The sequence below is a fragment of the Ischnura elegans genome, chromosome 1 (genome assembly GCF_921293095.1).
Source record: "Ischnura elegans chromosome 1, ioIscEleg1.1, whole genome shotgun sequence".
NCBI lineage: Eukaryota > Metazoa > Arthropoda > Insecta > Odonata > Coenagrionidae > Ischnura > Ischnura elegans.
In genome coordinates, this window is record NC_060246.1 from 257,017 (window position 1) to 276,389 (window position 19,373).

The 19,373-nt window shown below is 38.2% G+C and overlaps 5 protein-coding genes and 1 long non-coding RNA gene across 7 annotated transcripts; 3 read left to right on the plus strand and 3 right to left on the minus strand.

Moving 5' to 3' along the window:
• Positions 1–294: 294 nt before the first annotated feature.
• On the plus strand, positions 295–1,352 carry LOC124154083. Its single transcript, XM_046527596.1, has 2 exons — positions 295–824; positions 937–1,352. Exons 1-2 carry the CDS (start codon positions 416–418, stop codon positions 1,350–1,352), a joined length of 825 nt encoding a protein of 274 aa, XP_046383552.1. The 5' UTR covers positions 295–415.
• A 2,259-nt stretch (positions 1,353–3,611) lies between these two features.
• On the plus strand, positions 3,612–5,180 carry LOC124154092 (putative nuclease HARBI1). Its single transcript, XM_046527604.1, has 4 exons — positions 3,612–3,866; positions 4,134–4,372; positions 4,556–4,885; positions 5,025–5,180. The coding sequence occupies exons 2-4, from the start codon at positions 4,139–4,141 to the stop codon at positions 5,178–5,180; spliced, it is 720 nt and encodes a 239-aa protein (XP_046383560.1). The 5' UTR covers positions 3,612–3,866; positions 4,134–4,138.
• A 72-nt stretch (positions 5,181–5,252) lies between these two features.
• On the plus strand, positions 5,253–6,993 carry LOC124173730. The gene is made up of 2 exons (XR_006868723.1): positions 5,253–5,679; positions 6,137–6,993. It is a non-coding gene; the product is annotated as an uncharacterized LOC124173730 (long non-coding RNA).
• Positions 6,994–7,679: 686 nt separating this feature from the next.
• On the minus strand, positions 7,680–12,728 carry LOC124173741. Of its 2 annotated transcripts, XM_046553102.1 has the most exons (7): positions 12,447–12,728; positions 11,400–11,637; positions 10,720–10,908; positions 10,524–10,614; positions 10,279–10,392; positions 8,718–8,806; positions 7,680–8,117 (listed from the first exon to the last, which is right to left on the minus strand). In XM_046553102.1, the coding sequence occupies exons 1-6, from the start codon at positions 12,461–12,463 to the stop codon at positions 8,778–8,780; spliced, it is 678 nt and encodes a 225-aa protein (XP_046409058.1). In that variant the 5' UTR covers positions 12,464–12,728; the 3' UTR covers positions 7,680–8,117; positions 8,718–8,777. The 2 variants fall into 2 exon arrangements, with proteins under 2 accessions (XP_046409058.1, XP_046409057.1); XM_046553101.1 differs by having other exon boundaries at positions 11,400–12,728.
• A 122-nt stretch (positions 12,729–12,850) lies between these two features.
• On the minus strand, positions 12,851–15,629 carry LOC124154099. The gene is made up of 6 exons (XM_046527617.1): positions 15,348–15,629; positions 14,301–14,538; positions 13,621–13,809; positions 13,425–13,515; positions 13,180–13,293; positions 12,851–13,011 (listed from the first exon to the last, which is right to left on the minus strand). Exons 1-6 carry the CDS (start codon positions 15,362–15,364, stop codon positions 12,851–12,853), a joined length of 810 nt encoding a protein of 269 aa, XP_046383573.1. The 5' UTR covers positions 15,365–15,629.
• Positions 15,499–18,530, minus strand: LOC124154107. Its single transcript, XM_046527629.1, has 6 exons — positions 18,249–18,530; positions 17,202–17,439; positions 16,522–16,710; positions 16,326–16,416; positions 16,081–16,194; positions 15,499–15,521 (listed from the first exon to the last, which is right to left on the minus strand). The coding sequence occupies exons 1-6, from the start codon at positions 18,263–18,265 to the stop codon at positions 15,499–15,501; spliced, it is 672 nt and encodes a 223-aa protein (XP_046383585.1). The 5' UTR covers positions 18,266–18,530.
• Between the last annotated feature and the right edge of the window lie 843 nt (positions 18,531–19,373).

A 19,373-nucleotide genomic window follows, 5' to 3' on the forward strand; every position in this document is an offset into this window, starting at 1 on the left:
ATAATAGGTTCGCTCCCTGTATTTAAATTCAATTGCTCAAAGAGAACTAGAGAAGATTCCAAACAGTTAAAGAGGTCCAACTCTTATCTTGTTTATATTAGGTGACGGAGACAGTAGTGTCCACAGACGCTTACTGGAGACCAGCCCATACGGAAATTCAATGCCCGTGGAAAAAATTGAATGCATAAGCCACCTTCTACGGAACTTCTGCAACAATATGCGCAAAATTAAGAATAACACGCAATACCCAGCCCACCTTCGTCATGAACTGGATGCAAACGTCCTGAAGATTCGCACAGCTATTTCCTGTGCTAGTATACACTGGAAAAATCAGAAAGGTATTAAAATTAGAGGTTATTTGTGGCATATGAGACGATAAAATACGCGTGATTAACTTTAATTTATTTTAACAGGTATGTCCATGCAAAACCGAATAATGGCACTTCGTAACGACATCATCAACTGTCCTAGCCATGTGTTCGGGCAGCATGATCGATGCGCCGATTACTTTTGTAAAGGGCCAGACGGGAAAGAGGATGAGGTGAACTTAGTGCCAGACTTCATAGCTGCTAATATGTGGACCCCAATACAGAAATTGATTGAGAAGATGACAAATAATTCAAGAAGTTTGATCTTTCGCGCTACTAATAGTATGTGCGAAACCTTGAACAGCGTAGCTGCAAAATATTTAAATGGTAAACGCATTAACTATGCTAAAAGCAAGTCATTTGGAACCCGATGTCATTCTGCAGTCGTATCCCTGAATTCCTCTTGCCATTTTCAAGGGAAGATTCACAAGGCAACAACGGGTGGTTACAGTCCTGGTAAGTCATTATCATAACCATAACAGTAATTTATGAATAGAGAGGAATGAAGGCATAGAAAAGTAGATTTTATTTTTTTGGAATGTTGACTGTGGATCTTTTTTTATCCCAGGAAAATACACCAAAACATTTGAGGATAAAAATATGAGGCAGACCAAGAGAATGAGGAAACGAAGAGCGCAAGGGCTGCAAAGTAAAAAGAAATTGAAAACAGGAGCAAAAAGAGCTGGGCCTGATAAAGATTACGGGATGGTGGATGATGATGCGCCAGAGCCATTAGAGTTATTGGAACGCATGAAGGGCGATTTCATTGAACAATTAAGCATAATGACCGCAGAGGATAGATTAAAACTGCAGAAGTCTACAACGGTTCAAGTAGACAGAAGTATTTGGATGACGGAGCGTCGGAAAAGATTGTCCGCTTCCAATCACGGAGAGGTTTGCCATATGCGACCATACACCTCCTGTAAAAGGCTTGTGCATTCCATTCTATACGGATCCGTATGCACTCCGGACATGATGAATTGAAGAAACATGGAGGAGAAAGCGAAAGACCACTTCCGATGCATGGGGTACAAGGTGGAACCCAGCGGTTTATATGTTGATGAGGAATTTCCATATCTTTCGGCTAGTCCAGGTAATATCAATGCTTTCTGTAAATCATTCAGACAAACCTCTTATATTACAATTTACCTAATGTAAACTCAGTCTATCCATTTAATTTTCTCTATTAGACGGTCTGATTGGAAGCGATACTGTGTTAGAAGTGAAGTGTCCTGGTGTCACCGCTGCCTCCTATCCAACATTTGAAGAAGCTTTTAATGCAAAAAAGGTTATAAATAGTAGCATATGCAGCTAAATATATGAAATGTGTTTTTTTTCCATTTATTAATTTAACTAATTTATGCATTTAACTAATTTCCATTTATAGATTTGTAATTTCACTCATATTTTTTATTTAACGCGAGTCTACTTGCTTACCGAAAACTTATTTCGAAGGCCCCTTAATTTTGATTTTCTGCTGTTGATACTGCCAAATTTATCGAGCGAATATCACAACACGACACAGCGTTTTGAATATAACCAAATAGTATATGCAGTGAATAGATTCACCCAAATTATTTACATAAATCATTATCATTACAGCTTCCCTATGTGCAGCTAAAAGAGGGGAAATATATCCTCAGAGAGACGCACAATTATTTTTATCAGGTGCAAAGTCAGCTAAGGATGACTAAAAGGGCCAGATGCCTTTTTTTTGTGTACACGAAAGGTTGGAGCCGCGAATTAGAGTTAATTTCGCCCAACAATGAATGGTGGATGAAGGAAGTGGAGCCAAAGCTCACAAAGTAATTTTTTAAACTTTTACTGAATATCCAATAGAATTGAAATCTGGCACAATTACATCTAATTTTCTGTTATAGATTCTTCACGGAATGCTTGTTGCCAGAAATAGTCCTACCTAGGCACGGCAAAAGGCTTTGCCTTGAAGATATAAGAGAAGCTGCTCATATTAGCAAGGCGATAGTGGAAAAGGGAGCGAAGATATAATGTATCCCAAATGTAATTTAATAAAATATTTCACACAGCCATTTATGTCGTAATATTTCTCATCATTTGGATTTCTGCTCCTTAATTTAAGATGTTTTATCCTATAGTATGTAATAAAATATTTTTGATAAGCTCCTCTTCCCAACTTTATTTTCTCACTTTACTCTTTCTAATCGTATCACAACTTCCAAAATTAGTAACAAAAGTATTATTTATTTATTTTCACTCTAGCTGTCAGCGCAGTTTTTGTAACTGTAATTTTATATTTTGATTGTTTATAAAAAAAAGGCTATTCATCGTTCACCTTGATAATTTTCTCTTCCCATGCCAAGGTTGTCCAACTAAACCGTCCAAAATTCCTTCTCCTGCACTCGCAATCAATTCAATCATCACAATATTGCAAAACCCCTGTATTTCGTTTTTTAAAAAACCCAGTATTTTATCCAACACTTCTTCCACTTAATATGAAAGACTTAATTTTGTGTTTTGAAAAGAATTGAAGAAGCTAGTTCTGAAGCTGCAACAATTAAACAAGCGCAAGGTTAGAGGCAAATGATTTTACCATTACCGATTCTCCCAGCGAAGTGAAACTTCAGAGGCACAAGACTTCACTCCGTGACACTTGGAAGTTTACTACTAGAAGCGAAGTCGAAAATAATTTCTTTCTCTCCCTCTCCATGGCTTCACAGCTGGGTTTAAATGTCGAAGTTGACTCCTATAGCAGTCAACTAGGTATTACGCGCGACTAGTACGGGTAGTCAGTGACTGAGAAGCAAGCGCAAGCAGGGAAGACGGTAAGAATCGATTGAGGTCTTGATTCAACATGTTAGTGATATTGAAGCAGTTCAACTTGGAACGTAATAGGAGCCGATGGCTGTGTATGTATCGCAAGCGGAAAATGTTGATTTATCTACGACGGCAAAGAATATAATTACATATTGCTAGTTATCAATTTACTTCTTGGATCATTGGTTAGGCAAAATTTCATATAATTTTCTTATTAAGAAAAAGATGAAATTATTTATCCTGCGCAACTGTCAATTCTTTTGTTTTTCTATATGAATCGTATTGGCACTCTTGAGACTCTTATTTGTTGAAATTAGCCGCGAATAATCCTTTTGGTGCTACTGCTAAAACAGCCTGCTTCGACTGTTGAACCCAGTAGGGGCTTTCTCTAACTCGATAGCAAGTCTTACCGCCGTTGCTACGTCGTTAGCTTATCGAAAATCTTAACTAACGACAATTGGCTTTCTCTATGCTCGCTTAACGATATTTTCTCGGTAGCACTAACGAAAAATGTCGATAGCCTATCCGGGGACTTGGGAGCCCGTCTTAAGCTTATCGACGTCCGCCATATTACTTTTCAGTCAGTTGTCACGCGTTGACTGGTGTTTACGATTTCATTATTCAGCAATATAACCACAAGATTTATAAGATTCTTGCCAAGATTATCTAAAACGTGAACTGCATACTTGTCCAACAATAAAACCTGTAAGTAATAATCAATTGCTATGTAATCCTTTTCTAGTCTTAAGTCACAGTCTAAGCATAGGTAAGTCTAATATGTTTAGTCTGTGCTTAAGTGTCATTTACAGTGAAAGCTGTACTATTATGTGCTAAAAATGGGTAGATTAATCTTAATCTACCCATTAGGCCATACTCTTAGTGGCCTTAACTTAATTAAGGTAAGGCCACTAGCTTTTTAATATTATATATACATTCCCGTTATAATGCGACAATTATTTATTCTATCAATAGTGTCGATGGCTCTTCACTTCCTAGCTTGGGAGCTAATGCTCCTCGAAGAGAGAGTAAACATGATGGAACGTCGGGTGCAAAGGAGACGACTGAGGGATGCACAAAATCCATATGATTTACCCGATGCTGAATTTCGGCGATCCTTTAGAATAAGTCCCGAATTGTCGCTAATGATTACGGACTCATTGAGGCCTTTTTTGATACGTCAGCGTAGCACTGGACTTTCCCCCGAAATTCAGGTAAGCTATTAATAAATAGTCTCACATTCCTTAGTATACTTGTAGACAACAGCCAGCCGCTATTTTATGTTATTTATATTGTTAAAGTAACATCTCGGCAAACGAATGTTTCTGCCTTCATCGGTACATACGATTATATTATTTATGCGTTTTCATCAAGACGTACGTGTTTATGAATTGCAGGTTCTGGTTGCAGTCAATTTTTACGCGCACGGCAGTTACCAGAGAACAACAGGAGATCGCTTTGACTTCTGTGTGAGTCCATCTACGGTGAGTCGATGCCTACACTCAGTCACCGACTTAATAAATCAACGTTTGCTGCGGCCGTGGGTGAAATTTCCTGTTTCTCGGGAAGATAGGCAGGCTGCGAGACTAAAATTTAGGAATGCTCCACAGCCTTTTGAGGGTACTTTGGGTGCCATTGACTGTACATACATTAATATAATTGCACCAGTAGACCACGAGGAGGCATTTGTAAACCACCATCAAAATCACAGTTTAAATGTGCAAGCGGTGAGTATTCCTTTATTAAGCAATCATATTTTTATTGCCTCTTCTGCTCTGGCAAGGAATAATTTCAGATATTACTTTTTCCTATAAAAGGTCCATGTTTAATTCAGTCTACTTTATGAACATAATGCACTTTTTGCAGGTGGTGGATCCAACACTTAAGGTATTAAATATAAATGCCAGGTACCCTGGGGCTCGCAATGATGCGTATATATGGAGCGTATCTCCCATTCGGCAGGTGATGGAACAAAATTATGGAGCTGGTGAGAGGCACCTATGGTTGATAGGTATGTCATAATTCTTGGACTGTTTCTCCTTTTGAATATTTTTATAGATTTCATTTGCATAAAAAGAACAATTGATTATAGGTGATGCTGGCTATCCCCTTGAGCCATGGCTCCTTACTCCACTGCCAAACTATCCACCTGGTACAAGGCAGTTCCAATACAATGAAGACCTGTGCAAGGCCAGGAATGTTGTGGAACGTTTTTTCGGAGTTTTTAAGGGGATGTGGCGGTGCTTATCATATCAAAGAGTGTTGATGTATGCTCCAGCATTTTGTGGAAGGATAGTGAATGCCTGTGCTGTCCTGCACAACATGCGCATTCGTCATCGCCTTCCCCTGGATATAGAAGAAAATGATATTGCTGCACACCGAAACGTCAGAGGTGGACAGCTTAACATAGCAGTTAATGCTGCTGAAGAAGTCGGAGGGCCAAGAGCTATTGCAAGGCGTGTGCAGCAAAGAGTAATGCAGCAAAGATATCCTCATCTCCCAGATGGAGAAGAGAACTAAGGTATTTCTCTCCTTTTGAGATTATCCAATTGTTTTTTACACCTTATTTATATCATATTCGTCAAATCATGACTTAACAACTGGGGTTTTGATTTTTATGTCGTACAAGTGATGTCTACTTTTTATTTCTACGTATATAATTAGTGACTCCAGACTTGGAAAATCATGCCATTTAGTTGTAAAATATATGGACTTCAAACTGATACTTCATGCACAATTATGGTAACATTCTCAGACATGAGTGAATTTGTGAGAAATAATGTGACTTGCAATTGCACTGATAATAACTGCTTTTTATAGCATAGTAAATACAAGTGATATTTTGTGATAGCTCCTTTACTTTTTGATTTCAATGTTAATGAATAGCAACTAGTCTGTTGGATAATCATTGAGGTTATTGATGTCTTGAAATTTTGATGGTCTTTATTCTAAACACATATTTTGATTTATATTTGCAGATCTGGTCTTCCAATGAAGTGACTGGCAGAGAAGCAGGGCCAACAAGAAGAGTTGAGAAATACTATTTTCATCCGTTCTTTGTTATTTCCATATGTTTACTCCATGATCTCCTTTGAAGATGATTTTAATTAGAAAAATCTTCTCGGGATACCGCGTGGGTTAGATTACTTAAGAGCACCGACGTTTTGGGTACCGACTCGATACCCATTCTCACGGCTACTGAGAATTAGTACAAGTGATACCTTTGCTGCACACGCCTTGCAATAGCTCTTGGCCCTCCGACTTCTTCAGCAGCATTAACTGCTATGTGAAGCTGTCCACTACTGATGTTTAGGTGTGCAGCAATTTCATTTTCTTCTATATCCAGGGGAAGGCGATGATGAATGTGCATGTTGCGCAGGACAGCACAGGCATTCACTATCCTTCCACAAAATGCTGGAGCATACATCAACACTCTTTGATATGATAAGCACCGCCACATCCTCTTAAAAACTCCGAAAAAACATTCCAAATGTTCTTAGAAGCCGTGAGAATGGGTAGCGAGTCGGTACCCTGAACGTCGGCCCTCTTAAGTAATCTAACCCGCACGGTATCCCGAGAAGATTTTTCTAAAGTTGTTCGCCGAGAGAAGTGTAGAATCAAATATGATTTTAATTGTTACAATTAATACAACGATTTCCCTGAGCAACGAAGTCTCCTTCCTGGGGGTTACCCTCGGTAGCAGTCTAAGTTGGGAATTATCCAGAAAAATGTTATTGTTTCCTTATTTATGGATTGGTAATGCCTGTAATAGGCAAAATTAAGAGATTTGCTAAGTAATGGCTTTTTTAAATCTTAAATAAACCTTAAATTTTCACTCAATCTTTTACCTATATGAAGTCTACATAAATATATGGTCCGAATACCAGATTTTGCACGTCATACATCAGTGGAAATGAGCATTCTCATCTCAGTAAAGACTACAGAGAAGAGTAACTAATCAGAAGTATTCCAGAATGAGTGTCAAAATTCTCCCAAACTGTCTCATTAATTACAATGGGAAGTTGACTGAATGCAGGTCTATGTAGACTGCCATGTCTTGCATTTATTAATGTCCCTTTTTTAATTTTCCATCATTCTCATAGTCTACTAATCTGATATAGGAATATTTCAATGGGTATAAATCATCTAGTCCGATTACCAGGAACACTCCTCAAGCTATTTTATGTCTACAACTAATCAACTCATGCTCTCTTAACTCAACGGTGACCCGAAAAAAAATTGTTTATGTCCAATGGATTCGCTGCACCAATCAAGTAGGTACTGAGCAGAAGGTAACATAATTAAATATTCTTTAGAGCAATGAAAGATTATTTATCACCAGGATTTCCTCACTGTAACTGATTGGTAAGAGGCAAAGTTCCTACTATGCTAGGGAAGCATTCATGTAGAAAAGTTTGACGAACAACAACCTTATCTTTTATGTCTTTTGATTTGTAAGTGTGAAGGATTAAAATGCGGCCCAAAGATTAAGTCATAGCCCAAATAACAGCTAACAAGAGATCACATGAAGATGGCATTTAATGATTTTGGGCTCTTTCTACAGAAGCATGCACATTATCCTCCTAAGGTCAGAAGCTATAATCAGCAAACATTGAACTATTTACCATAACATCAAAATACTAATGCTAGCAGTTGCACACTCATTTAACTTCAAAATACTATTTTCTCCCATGATAATGAAGAATAGGGAGTTTGTCGAAAGGTAATGGAGAATATTAAGTGTTTGCTGTAACAAAAAAGAATGTAAAATGTGAGAGTAAATCAGTTTTTATTAATTTCAGTGGATAGCATGGCAATAGCTGCCGCTAAGTTATTATTTGCTTTCGCCTGCTCGCTGATAGTCTCCTTTATGTCCTGCATCACCTGAATCTGCTTTTCTATGAGCACTTGCAATCCCTTTGTGGCCTCCGTATTGGCCTCTACTGCCATGGCTAGCCTCTGCAAAGAGATAGAAGAAAAGCCTAATGAGTCATAAAACTAGGCAATAATATTTTATTACATAAAATAGTTGTTTGAAATGGTCTCATGAAAACACAATACATGTAATAGCCAAGTAAAACACCTAATACCACTACAGTTACTACTAGGACAGGTATGTTATTATCCTTGAAGGATTGAATGCAAACTGTACCTATGATAAGTCACAAGGTCATCACAAAGACTCAAGGGATTACTCATCATGTTTTATATACCTATTTTAAAGGCATAAGAAAGAAATTTATTGCCTAGGTGGATTAAAACACCATGGGTAACAAAAAACATGGCATTTTAAATCATCAATTTTTAGGAACTTTTCTGAGTACACTATGTATCTGGTTATAAAACAGGCAATGCCATGATTGGTATTAGAACTCCTTAGTAAACAGGACACCTAACCCTCACCTTTTGATCAAATTTCGACAGGATAAAATAAATTAAATTCATCTCTAGTGGTAGGGGAGCAAGTACCCTCTTTTTCACAATTGTTGTCAACCCATGACCACTGATGAAATAAAATTATACCAAAATGGATCAATTAATGTTAACACAACAACTCACCTCCATATTGTCCTCGTTGCGAGAAGCCAACGCTGTGAATTTTTCCCTCGCATTTCGGAACTAACCAGACAATGGTCTTTCCTGCCAACCTGTTGAAAATTGTAAAATCATTTTAAAGTCATCTAGAAAAATACTTTTATGTATAATAAAAAACATAAGGTATTTCTTATTTCATCAAAGATGACAACATCAACATCAAAGAAGACAACAAAATTTTGGGAAAAGAACGTGGAATGTGAGGACATTGTTTCAAAGAGGGAAACTGGAAAACCTCAAAAAGGAGATGGAGATAAACAGGATGGATTTGATAGGATTGAGTGAAGTGAGATGGAAGGGCCAAGGGGAAGTTACCAGTGGTGAAAATACCTTGCGTAATTCAGGGAATCAATTAGGGAGAAACAGAGTAGGGATAATTATGAAGAATAGGATAGCCAAGTGCGTACAGATAAGGTTTTATTTGTTGATGATAGATTAATAGTTTTCAGGATTAAAATGCTACCAAAAGATTAAGTCATCGCCCATGTATATGTGCCAACATCAGCTCACAGCAATGAATACATTGAAAGGGTATATGAGAATATATAGAGGGCAATTGAAGATGAGGTGAACTGCTGTAAGATAATAATGGGAGATTGGAATGCTGTAGTCGGAGAAGGGAGAGAAGTGGGAAAATTTGGATTGGGGAAAAGGAATGAAAGAGGAGAAAAATTAATAGTTTTTTGCAGGAAGAATATGTTAGTTATAGCAAATACCTTTTTTGAAAATCATAAAAGAAGAAGATACACATGGATTTCGCCAGTTAATAAATGGCATTACCGAATTGACTGTATACAAGTGGAGGAAAGATATACAAATGCAGTGAAGAAAGTAAAAAGCCTACCCGGAGCAGATATTAATAGTGATCATGTACTTCCAATGATGGAAGAGTAAGATTGAAGAAATTGGGAGAAGGAAAACGGGTTAAGAAGTGGAATATGGAAAGAGTGAAAGAAATACAGGAAAGTATAGGTAGTAAGTTTTCACAAGCAATAACAGAAGGAAAAGTCATGGATGAAAACAGTGATGTGACATGAGAAAGAATAAAGAACGGTATGTTTAAAACAGCAATAGAAGAAGTAGGATATTATAAAGGAAGAAGACCAAGGAAACCATGGGTTACTGAAGGAATGTTAGCTAAAATGAAAGGGAGGAGGACATATAAGAATAATACCAGAGAGTATGCTTGTTCTATGACACATTGTTGTGCCATTGAACAGGACTTTAAACAATGAGCTGAAAAGGGAAACACAGAAGGCGGAGGAGAAATGGTTATCAAGCGAATGTGAAGTTTTGGAAGAATTGGAGAGAAAAGGTCAATACGATGTAATGAATAAGAAGGGGAAGGATATTACATGGAAGGGAAATAGAGGAAGAGCAAGAATTAGAGACATTGAAGATAAGGAAGGTAAAATGATATGCGAACAAGTGGAAGTAAGAGAAAGTTGGAAGGAATATGTATACAAGATACATGCAACAGATGAAAATCCTGAATCATTGGATATAGAAATGGTTTTATCATTACCTTTTCTTTTTATGGCAACAGAGGGACTCTCTCCTTGTTCCACAGGTGCTGCATCTTCAATCACCTCGATTACCACTGGCAATTCTATTTCATCTTCTTCTAAAAGCATTGGATCTGAAATAGCAATGAAGACCATAATGAAATTATTAGGGGGGGGGGCATATTTTTATGATAAAATATGGAGACGTTAAATATTCTTAAGATGTAGTGCTAAGTAATATCATATATAAAAATTACTGAAATACCTGGCATATCTCCCTCTCTGGCAGTCATTGACACTGGCAAGGCATTTAACACACTGTCATCTCCACCCATCAGCTTATCGATCGCCTGGTCCTGAATTGCCAAAGTTTCACTGTCAGTAAGTGTCCAATAACTTAAATATTAAATATATATTTTATTGAAAGTTATAATTATTTCCATAGGATTTTGATTAATTACCTGTTCCTCTGGAAAGGCATCTGGACATTCCGCCATTCCCTCAGCGTAATCCCACCCCATAATGCCCAGTACCTTGTTATCAAGGGCAGTTAGAGGAGGGAGATCAATTTCAGCATTGCCAGTTTTTCTCCTGGCTACCCTCAATGCTGCTGCCTTCTTCGAGGTTCTTGATTTCAGGTCCCTCCAGCACTGCAAGAATAGCACACAAGTGGATATAAGATACCTCATTTACACCACATTAATGAATGGATATGGTATTAGCACCAACATAAATTTGCACAAGAAAATAACTTCACGGTATGCTTCGACATCCATCCATCCTCTTTTGCAATTATTATACCATCACAAACCAACAAGTAGTACATTCAAATGAACTAAAATGAATAACTAAGCATTTCTAAATAAATAATACTTGCAGGTATCAGTTACACTTTGCTGGTAATCTTGCGAGCTAAACCATAATTACATCACTGAATATAAAACCCCAATTTTCAGTACGTTATTGAAATTCCTTGAAGATCAGGAAAAGTATTAACACCACCAAATCAATTTTTTTTATGGTGTGCACTGCACTTACTATGAAAATCCATTTTTATTTTAGAAACTCTTTAATTCCATAGTTTTATCAGTAAAATCCTAAAGGCATGAAACAACTGAGTCTCCATTATTTCAGTACTGACCTCCTTCCACGACTTCACATTTTTCTCCTTCGCCATGGGGTTTTGAAGGGAATTCAGCTCCACGGCTAACTCCTCCCAACTCCCCACCAGCTTCTCCCTCCCATTCATGCCTACAAATTTCCCACTAGCCACATGGGGATGACTGATAAAGTATTCAACCATGGCCTCCACCTGGCGTTCACTCCTTCGCCCTTGCCTGCACTTCTTTGCTGGGGTGGCTTCATTCATCATGTCGAATCTACTCGAAAATAAATATAAATTATTCATAAATCTCCTTCCATATCTGTACTTGATGAATTATCTTCGTTGAAATCACTATATTTCATAGGCACTCAATATACACATACATTATACAACTATGGATATACCAAAACTTTCTCTAGATCTCTATACACATCAGTATCATTTCTCGGTATTATTTTACACGATTACAAACCAAAAGAAGCATTACCAAAACACATCGAAATTAAATGAAATACGAAGCAAGCTATCTACGTAAGAATCGAAACCATATTCATCAAAGCGTGCTCGGAAAGGAGATGGTGATATAATTCCAATTTCTCCGTAGCTAATGATTAAAGATAAAATAAATTTAGATGCATATGTTACACACACGTTACATATTAAGAAATATTACATATTCACACCGTTACGAAATACCCATGTTCGGTTACCGTAGTACACTTTTATATGAAATCACACGTGTTCTCAATTCGGAAGATAGTTCAAAACCCTTGAATTGCAGCCACGAAAAATTTTCCATATAAAAACGATTACAAACCAAAAGAAGCATTACTAAAACACATCGAAATTAAATGAAATACGAAGCAAGCTATCTACGTAAGAATCGAAACCATATTCATCAAAGCGTGCTCGGAAAGGAGATGGTGATATAATTCCACTTTCTCCGTAGCTAATGATTAAAGATAAAATAAATTTAGATGCATATGTTACACGCACGTTACATATTAAGAAATAACCATAGTTCACATTTATAAAAGGATGCATAACATTATTAAAATGATATTTAACTCATAGCGTACTCACTCAGTGGTTGACTCCATCTTTCTGAACACTTCCGAATTCCCGGCTTCATCTCTTCCATTGTTGCAGCTTGCTTGTGATTGGCCGAAAATCCTAGCCTCTTCCACAGGCTCCGTGAAAAGTATTATTCCGTCGGTAGCCTAACGACAGGCTGTTACCATTCCTTGCATCGATGAGCTGTCGTTAGGAAGAGTTAGAGAAACGGGTTTTCGCAAAGCGGGTGTCGTTGCAAAACAAGACTTTCGTTAACAGCGCGCTATCGAAAGCATGTGGTTGAGTTAGAGAAAGCCCCTACAGCTAAGAGTACTAATCTGATACTCGTTAGTGAATCTCCCTGCGTTGACTGCGACTGGGGAGAGCTTGAAAGGTGGGCCTTCGTTTGAGGGAGAAGGGGAGCGGTCCCCATTTCACTTTCTGCGACGTTGCCGTAGTTTGGAGGGCGATGCGGGGTGAGGGGAAGTAAGAAATTCGAATTGGCCCGAATCACGTCCTTTGTCGCCGTTTTGGGCCTGCAGTACTCGAGGGTTGAGACATTTAAGGCCAAGCGAATTCACATAGAACTGTGGTTCTCAAGGAAATAGAGGAAGAGCAAGAATTAGAGACATTGAAGATAAGGAAGGTAAAATGATATGCGAACAAGTGGAAGTAAGAGAAAGTTGGAAGGAATATGTATACAAGATACATGCAACAGATGAAAATCCTGAATCATTGGATATAGAAATGGTTTTATCATTACCTTTTCTTTTTATGGCAACAGAGGGACTCTCTCCTTGTTCCACAGGTGCTGCATCTTCAATCACCTCGATTACCACTGGCAATTCTATTTCATCTTCTTCTAAAAGCATTGGATCTGAAATAGCAATGAAGACCATAATGAAATTATTAGGGGGGGGGGCATATTTTTATGATAAAATATGGAGACGTTAAATATTCTTAAGATGTAGTGCTAAGTAATATCATATATAAAAATTACTGAAATACCTGGCATATCTCCCTCTCTGGCAGTCATTGACACTGGCAAGGCATTTAACACACTGTCATCTCCACCCATCAGCTTATCGATCGCCTGGTCCTGAATTGCCAAAGTTTCACTGTCAGTAAGTGTCCAATAACTTAAATATTAAATATATATTTTATTGAAAGTTATAATTATTTCCATAGGATTTTGATTAATTACCTGTTCCTCTGGAAAGGCATCTGGACATTCCGCCATTCCCTCAGCGTAATCCCACCCCATAATGCCCAGTACCTTGTTATCAAGGGCAGTTAGAGGAGGGAGATCAATTTCAGCATTGCCAGTTTTTCTCCTGGCTACCCTCAATGCTGCTGCCTTCTTCGAGGTTCTTGATTTCAGGTCCCTCCAGCACTGCAAGAATAGCACACAAGTGGATATAAGATACCTCATTTACACCACATTAATGAATGGATATGGTATTAGCACCAACATAAATTTGCACAAGAAAATAACTTCACGGTATGCTTCGACATCCATCCATCCTCTTTTGCAATTATTATACCATCACAAACCAACAAGTAGTACATTCAAATGAACTAAAATGAATAACTAAGCATTTCTAAATAAATAATACTTGCAGGTATCAGTTACACTTTGCTGGTAATCTTGCGAGCTAAACCATAATTACATCACTGAATATAAAACCCCAATTTTCAGTACGTTATTGAAATTCCTTGAAGATCAGGAAAAGTATTAACACCACCAAATCAATTTTTTTTATGGTGTGCACTGCACTTACTATGAAAATCCATTTTTATTTTAGAAACTCTTTAATTCCATAGTTTTATCAGTAAAATCCTAAAGGCATGAAACAACTGAGTCTCCATTATTTCAGTACTGACCTCCTTCCACGACTTCACATTTTTCTCCTTCGCCATGGGGTTTTGAAGGGAATTCAGCTCCACGGCTAACTCCTCCCAACTCCCCACCAGCTTCTCCCTCCCATTCATGCCTACAAATTTCCCACTAGCCACATGGGGATGACTGATAAAGTATTCAACCATGGCCTCCACCTGGCGTTCACTCCTTCGCCCTTGCCTGCACTTCTTTGCTGGGGTGGCTTCATTCATCATGTCGAATCTACTCGAAAATAAATATAAATTATTCATAAATCTCCTTCCATATCTGTACTTGATGAATTATCTTCGTTGAAATCACTATATTTCATAGGCACTCAATATACACATACATTATACAACTATGGATATACCAAAACTTTCTCTAGATCTCTATACACATCAGTATCATTTCTCGGTATTATTTTACACGATTACAAACCAAAAGAAGCATTACCAAAACACATCGAAATTAAATGAAATACGAAGCAAGCTATCTACGTAAGAATCGAAACCATATTCATCAAAGCGTGCTCGGAAAGGAGATGGTGATATAATTCCAATTTCTCCGTAGCTAATGATTAAAGATAAAATAAATTTAGATGCATATGTTACACACACGTTACATATTAAGAAATATTACATATTCACACCGTTACGAAATACCCATGTTCGGTTACCGTAGTACACTTTTATATGAAATCACACGTGTTCTCAATTCGGAAGATAGTTCAAAACCCTTGAATTGCAGCCACGAAAAATTTTCCATATAAAAACGATTACAAACCAAAAGAAGCATTACTAAAACACATCGAAATTAAATGAAATACGAAGCAAGCTATCTACGTAAGAATCGAAACCATATTCATCAAAGCGTGCTCGGAAAGGAGATGGTGATATAATTCCACTTTCTCCGTAGCTAATGATTAAAGATAAAATAAATTTAGATGCATATGTTACACGCACGTTACATATTAAGAAATAACCATAGTTCACATTTATAAAAGGATGCATAACATTATTAAAATGATATTTAACTCATAGCGTACTCACTCAGTGGTTGACTCCATCTTTCTGAACACTTCCGAATTCCCGGCTTCATCTCTTCCATTGTTGCAGCTTGCTTGTGATTGGCCGAAAATCCTAGCCTCTTCCACAGGCTCCGTGAAAAGTATTATTCCGTCGGTAGCCTAACGACAGGCTGTTACCATTCCTTGCATCGATGAGCTGTCGTTAGGAAGAGTTAGAGAAACGGGTTTTCGCAAAGCGGGTGTCGTTGCAAAACAAGACTTTCGTTAACAGCGCGCTATCGAAAGCATGTGGTTGAGTTAGAGAAAGCCCCTACAGCTAAGAGTACTAATCTGATACTCGTTAGTGAATCTCCCTGCGTTGACTGCGACTGGGGAGAGCTTGAAAGGTGGGCCTTCGTTTGAGGGAGAAGGGGAGCGGTCCCCATTTCACTTTCTGCGACGTTGCCGTAGTTTGGAGGGCGATGCGGGGTGAGGGGAAGTAAGAAATTCGAATTGGCCCGAATCACGTCCTTTGTCGCCGTTTTGGGCCTGCAGTACTCGAGGGTTGAGACATTTAAGGCCAAGCGAATTCACATAGAACTGTGGTTCTCAAGGAAATAGAGGAAGAGCAAGAATTAGAGACATTGAAGATAAGGAAGGTAAAATGATATGCGAACAAGTGGAAGTAAGAGAAAGTTGGAAGGAATATGTATACAAGATACATGCAACAGATGAAAATCCTGAATCATTGGATATAGAAATGGTTTTATCATTACCTTTTCTTTTTATGGCAACAGAGGGACTCTCTCCTTGTTCCACAGGTGCTGCATCTTCAATCACCTCGATTACCACTGGCAATTCTATTTCATCTTCTTCTAAAAGCATTGGATCTGAAATAGCAATGAAGACCATAATGAAATTATTAGGGGGGGGGGCATATTTTTATGATAAAATATGGAGACGTTAAATATTCTTAAGATGTAGTGCTAAGTAATATCATATATAAAAATTACTGAAATACCTGGCATATCTCCCTCTCTGGCAGTCATTGACACTGGCAAGGCATTTAACACACTGTCATCTCCACCCATCAGCTTATCGATCGCCTGGTCCTGAATTGCCAAAGTTTCACTGTCAGTAAGTGTCCAATAACTTAAATATTAAATATATATTTTATTGAAAGTTATAATTATTTCCATAGGATTTTGATTAATTACCTGTTCCTCTGGAAAGGCATCTGGACATTCCGCCATTCCCTCAGCGTAATCCCACCCCATAATGCCCAGTACCTTGTTATCAAGGGCAGTTAGAGGAGGGAGATCAATTTCAGCATTGCCAGTTTTTCTCCTGGCTACCCTCAATGCTGCTGCCTTCTTCGAGGTTCTTGATTTCAGGTCCCTCCAGCACTGCAAGAATAGCACACAAGTGGATATAAGATACCTCATTTACACCACATTAATGAATGGATATGGTATTAGCACCAACATAAATTTGCACAAGAAAATAACTTCACGGTATGCTTCGACATCCATCCATCCTCTTTTGCAATTATTATACCATCACAAACCAACAAGTAGTACATTCAAATGAACTAAAATGAATAACTAAGCATTTCTAAATAAATAATACTTGCAGGTATCAGTTACACTTTGCTGGTAATCTTGCGAGCTAAACCATAATTACATCACTGAATATAAAACCCCAATTTTCAGTACGTTATTGAAATTCCTTGAAGATCAGGAAAAGTATTAACACCACCAAATCAATTTTTTTTATGGTGTGCACTGCACTTACTATGAAAATCCATTTTTATTTTAGAAACTCTTTAATTCCATAGTTTTATCAGTAAAATCCTAAAGGCATGAAACAACTGAGTCTCCATTATTTCAGTACTGACCTCCTTCCACGACTTCACATTTTTCTCCTTCGCCATGGGGTTTTGAAGGGAATTCAGCTCCACGGCTAACTCCTCCCAACTCCCCACCAGCTTCTCCCTCCCATTCATGCCTACAAATTTCCCACTAGCCACATGGGGATGACTGATAAAGTATTCAACCATGGCCTCCACCTGGCGTTCACTCCTTCGCCCTTGCCTGCACTTCTTTGCTGGGGTGGCTTCATTCATCATGTCGAATCTACTCGAAAATAAATATAAATTATTCATAAATCTCCTTCCATATCTGTACTTGATGAATTATCTTCGTTGAAATCACTATATTTCATAGGCACTCAATATACACATACATTATACAACTATGGATATACCAAAACTTTCTCTAGATCTCTATACACATCAGTATCATTTCTCGGTATTATTTTACACGATTACAAACCAAAAGAAGCATTACCAAAACACATCGAAATTAAATGAAATACGAAGCAAGCTATCTACGTAAGAATCGAAACCATATTCATCAAAGCGTGCTCGGAAAGGAGATGGTGATATAATTCCAATTTCTCCGTAGCTAATGATTAAAGATAAAATAAATTTAGATGCATATGTTACACACACGTTACATATTAAGAAATATTACATATTCACACCGTTACGAAATACCCATGTTCGGTTACCGTAGTACACTTTTATATGAAATCACACGTGTTCTCAATTCGGAAGATAGTTCAAAACCCTTGAATTGCAGCCACGAAAAATTTTCCATATAAAAACGATTACAAACCAAAAGAAGCATTACTAAAACACATCGAAATTAAATGAAATACGAAGCAAGCTATCTACGTAAGAATCGAAACCATATTCATCAAAGCGTGCTCGGAAAGGAGATGGTGATATAATTCCACTTTCTCCGTAGCTAATGATTAAAGATAAAATAAATTTAGATGCATATGTTACACGCACGTTACATATTAAGAAATAACCATAGTTCACATTTATAAAAGGATGCATAACATTATTAAAATGATATTTAACTCATAGCGTACTCACTCAGTGGTTGACTCCATCTTTCTGAACACTTCCGAATTCCCGGCTTCATCTCTTCCATTGTTGCAGCTTGCTTGTGATTGGCCGAAAATCCTAGCCTCTTCCACAGGCTCCGTGAAAAGTATTATTCCGTCGGTAGCCTAACGACAGGCTGTTACCATTCCTTGCATCGATGAGCTGTCGTTAGGAAGAGTTAGAGAAACGGGTTTTCGCAAAGCGGGTGTCGTTGCAAAACAAGACTTTCGTTAACAGCGCGCTATCGAAAGCATGTGGTTGAGTTAGAGAAAGCCCCTACAGCTAAGAGTACTAATCTGATACTCGTTAGTGAATCTCCCTGCGTTGACTGCGACTGGGGAGAGCTTGAAAGGTGGGCCTTCGTTTGAGGGAGAAGGGGAGCGGTCCCCATTTCACTTTCTGCGACGTTGCCGTAGTTTGGAGGGCGATGCGGGGTGAGGGGAAGTAAGAAATTCGAATTGGCCCGAATCACGTCCTTTGTCGCCGTTTTGGGCCTGCAGTACTCGAGGGTTGAGACATTTAAGGCCAAGCGAATTCACATAGAACTGTGGTTCTCAAGGTGGTTGTGGAAGAAAAGTGTAGCCACAGATAGACGGTTTAAAAATTCTTATGTTTTAGCTTGGAGGCAAGTTATAATTGACCAAAGTCCAACTTGATTTTCTCGATTACCTGAGGACATATTACAATTTATGTCTTTCCTAAATGTGTATACACGTCTTCTGAATACAATAAAGAAACCCGCAAGTCTCTATCTCTTCTAGTTGTTCCGCAATTGAGTGGTATGTGAACTCTGCCAGGGGAAAAAACGATCGGCTTCGGTCGCCCAGAGCGGCTCCCAGCGGTCACTACCATAAGTCCTCCATTGCTTTCCATGTTAAATATTTGAATCATCATCATCACTGGTCAACAATCCTTGGATTGGTTTGACGCAGCTCTCAACTCTATTCTCCTATCAGCTAATCTTTTCACTCCTACGTATTTCTTCTCTTACACATCTCTCTTTACTTGTTCCATGTATTTTGCTCGAGGTCTTCCTTTTCCGTTCTTGCCTTCCACTTGTCCCTCGACGAATGTCTTCATCCGGCCATCATGTACCAAGACGTAGCCGATTTT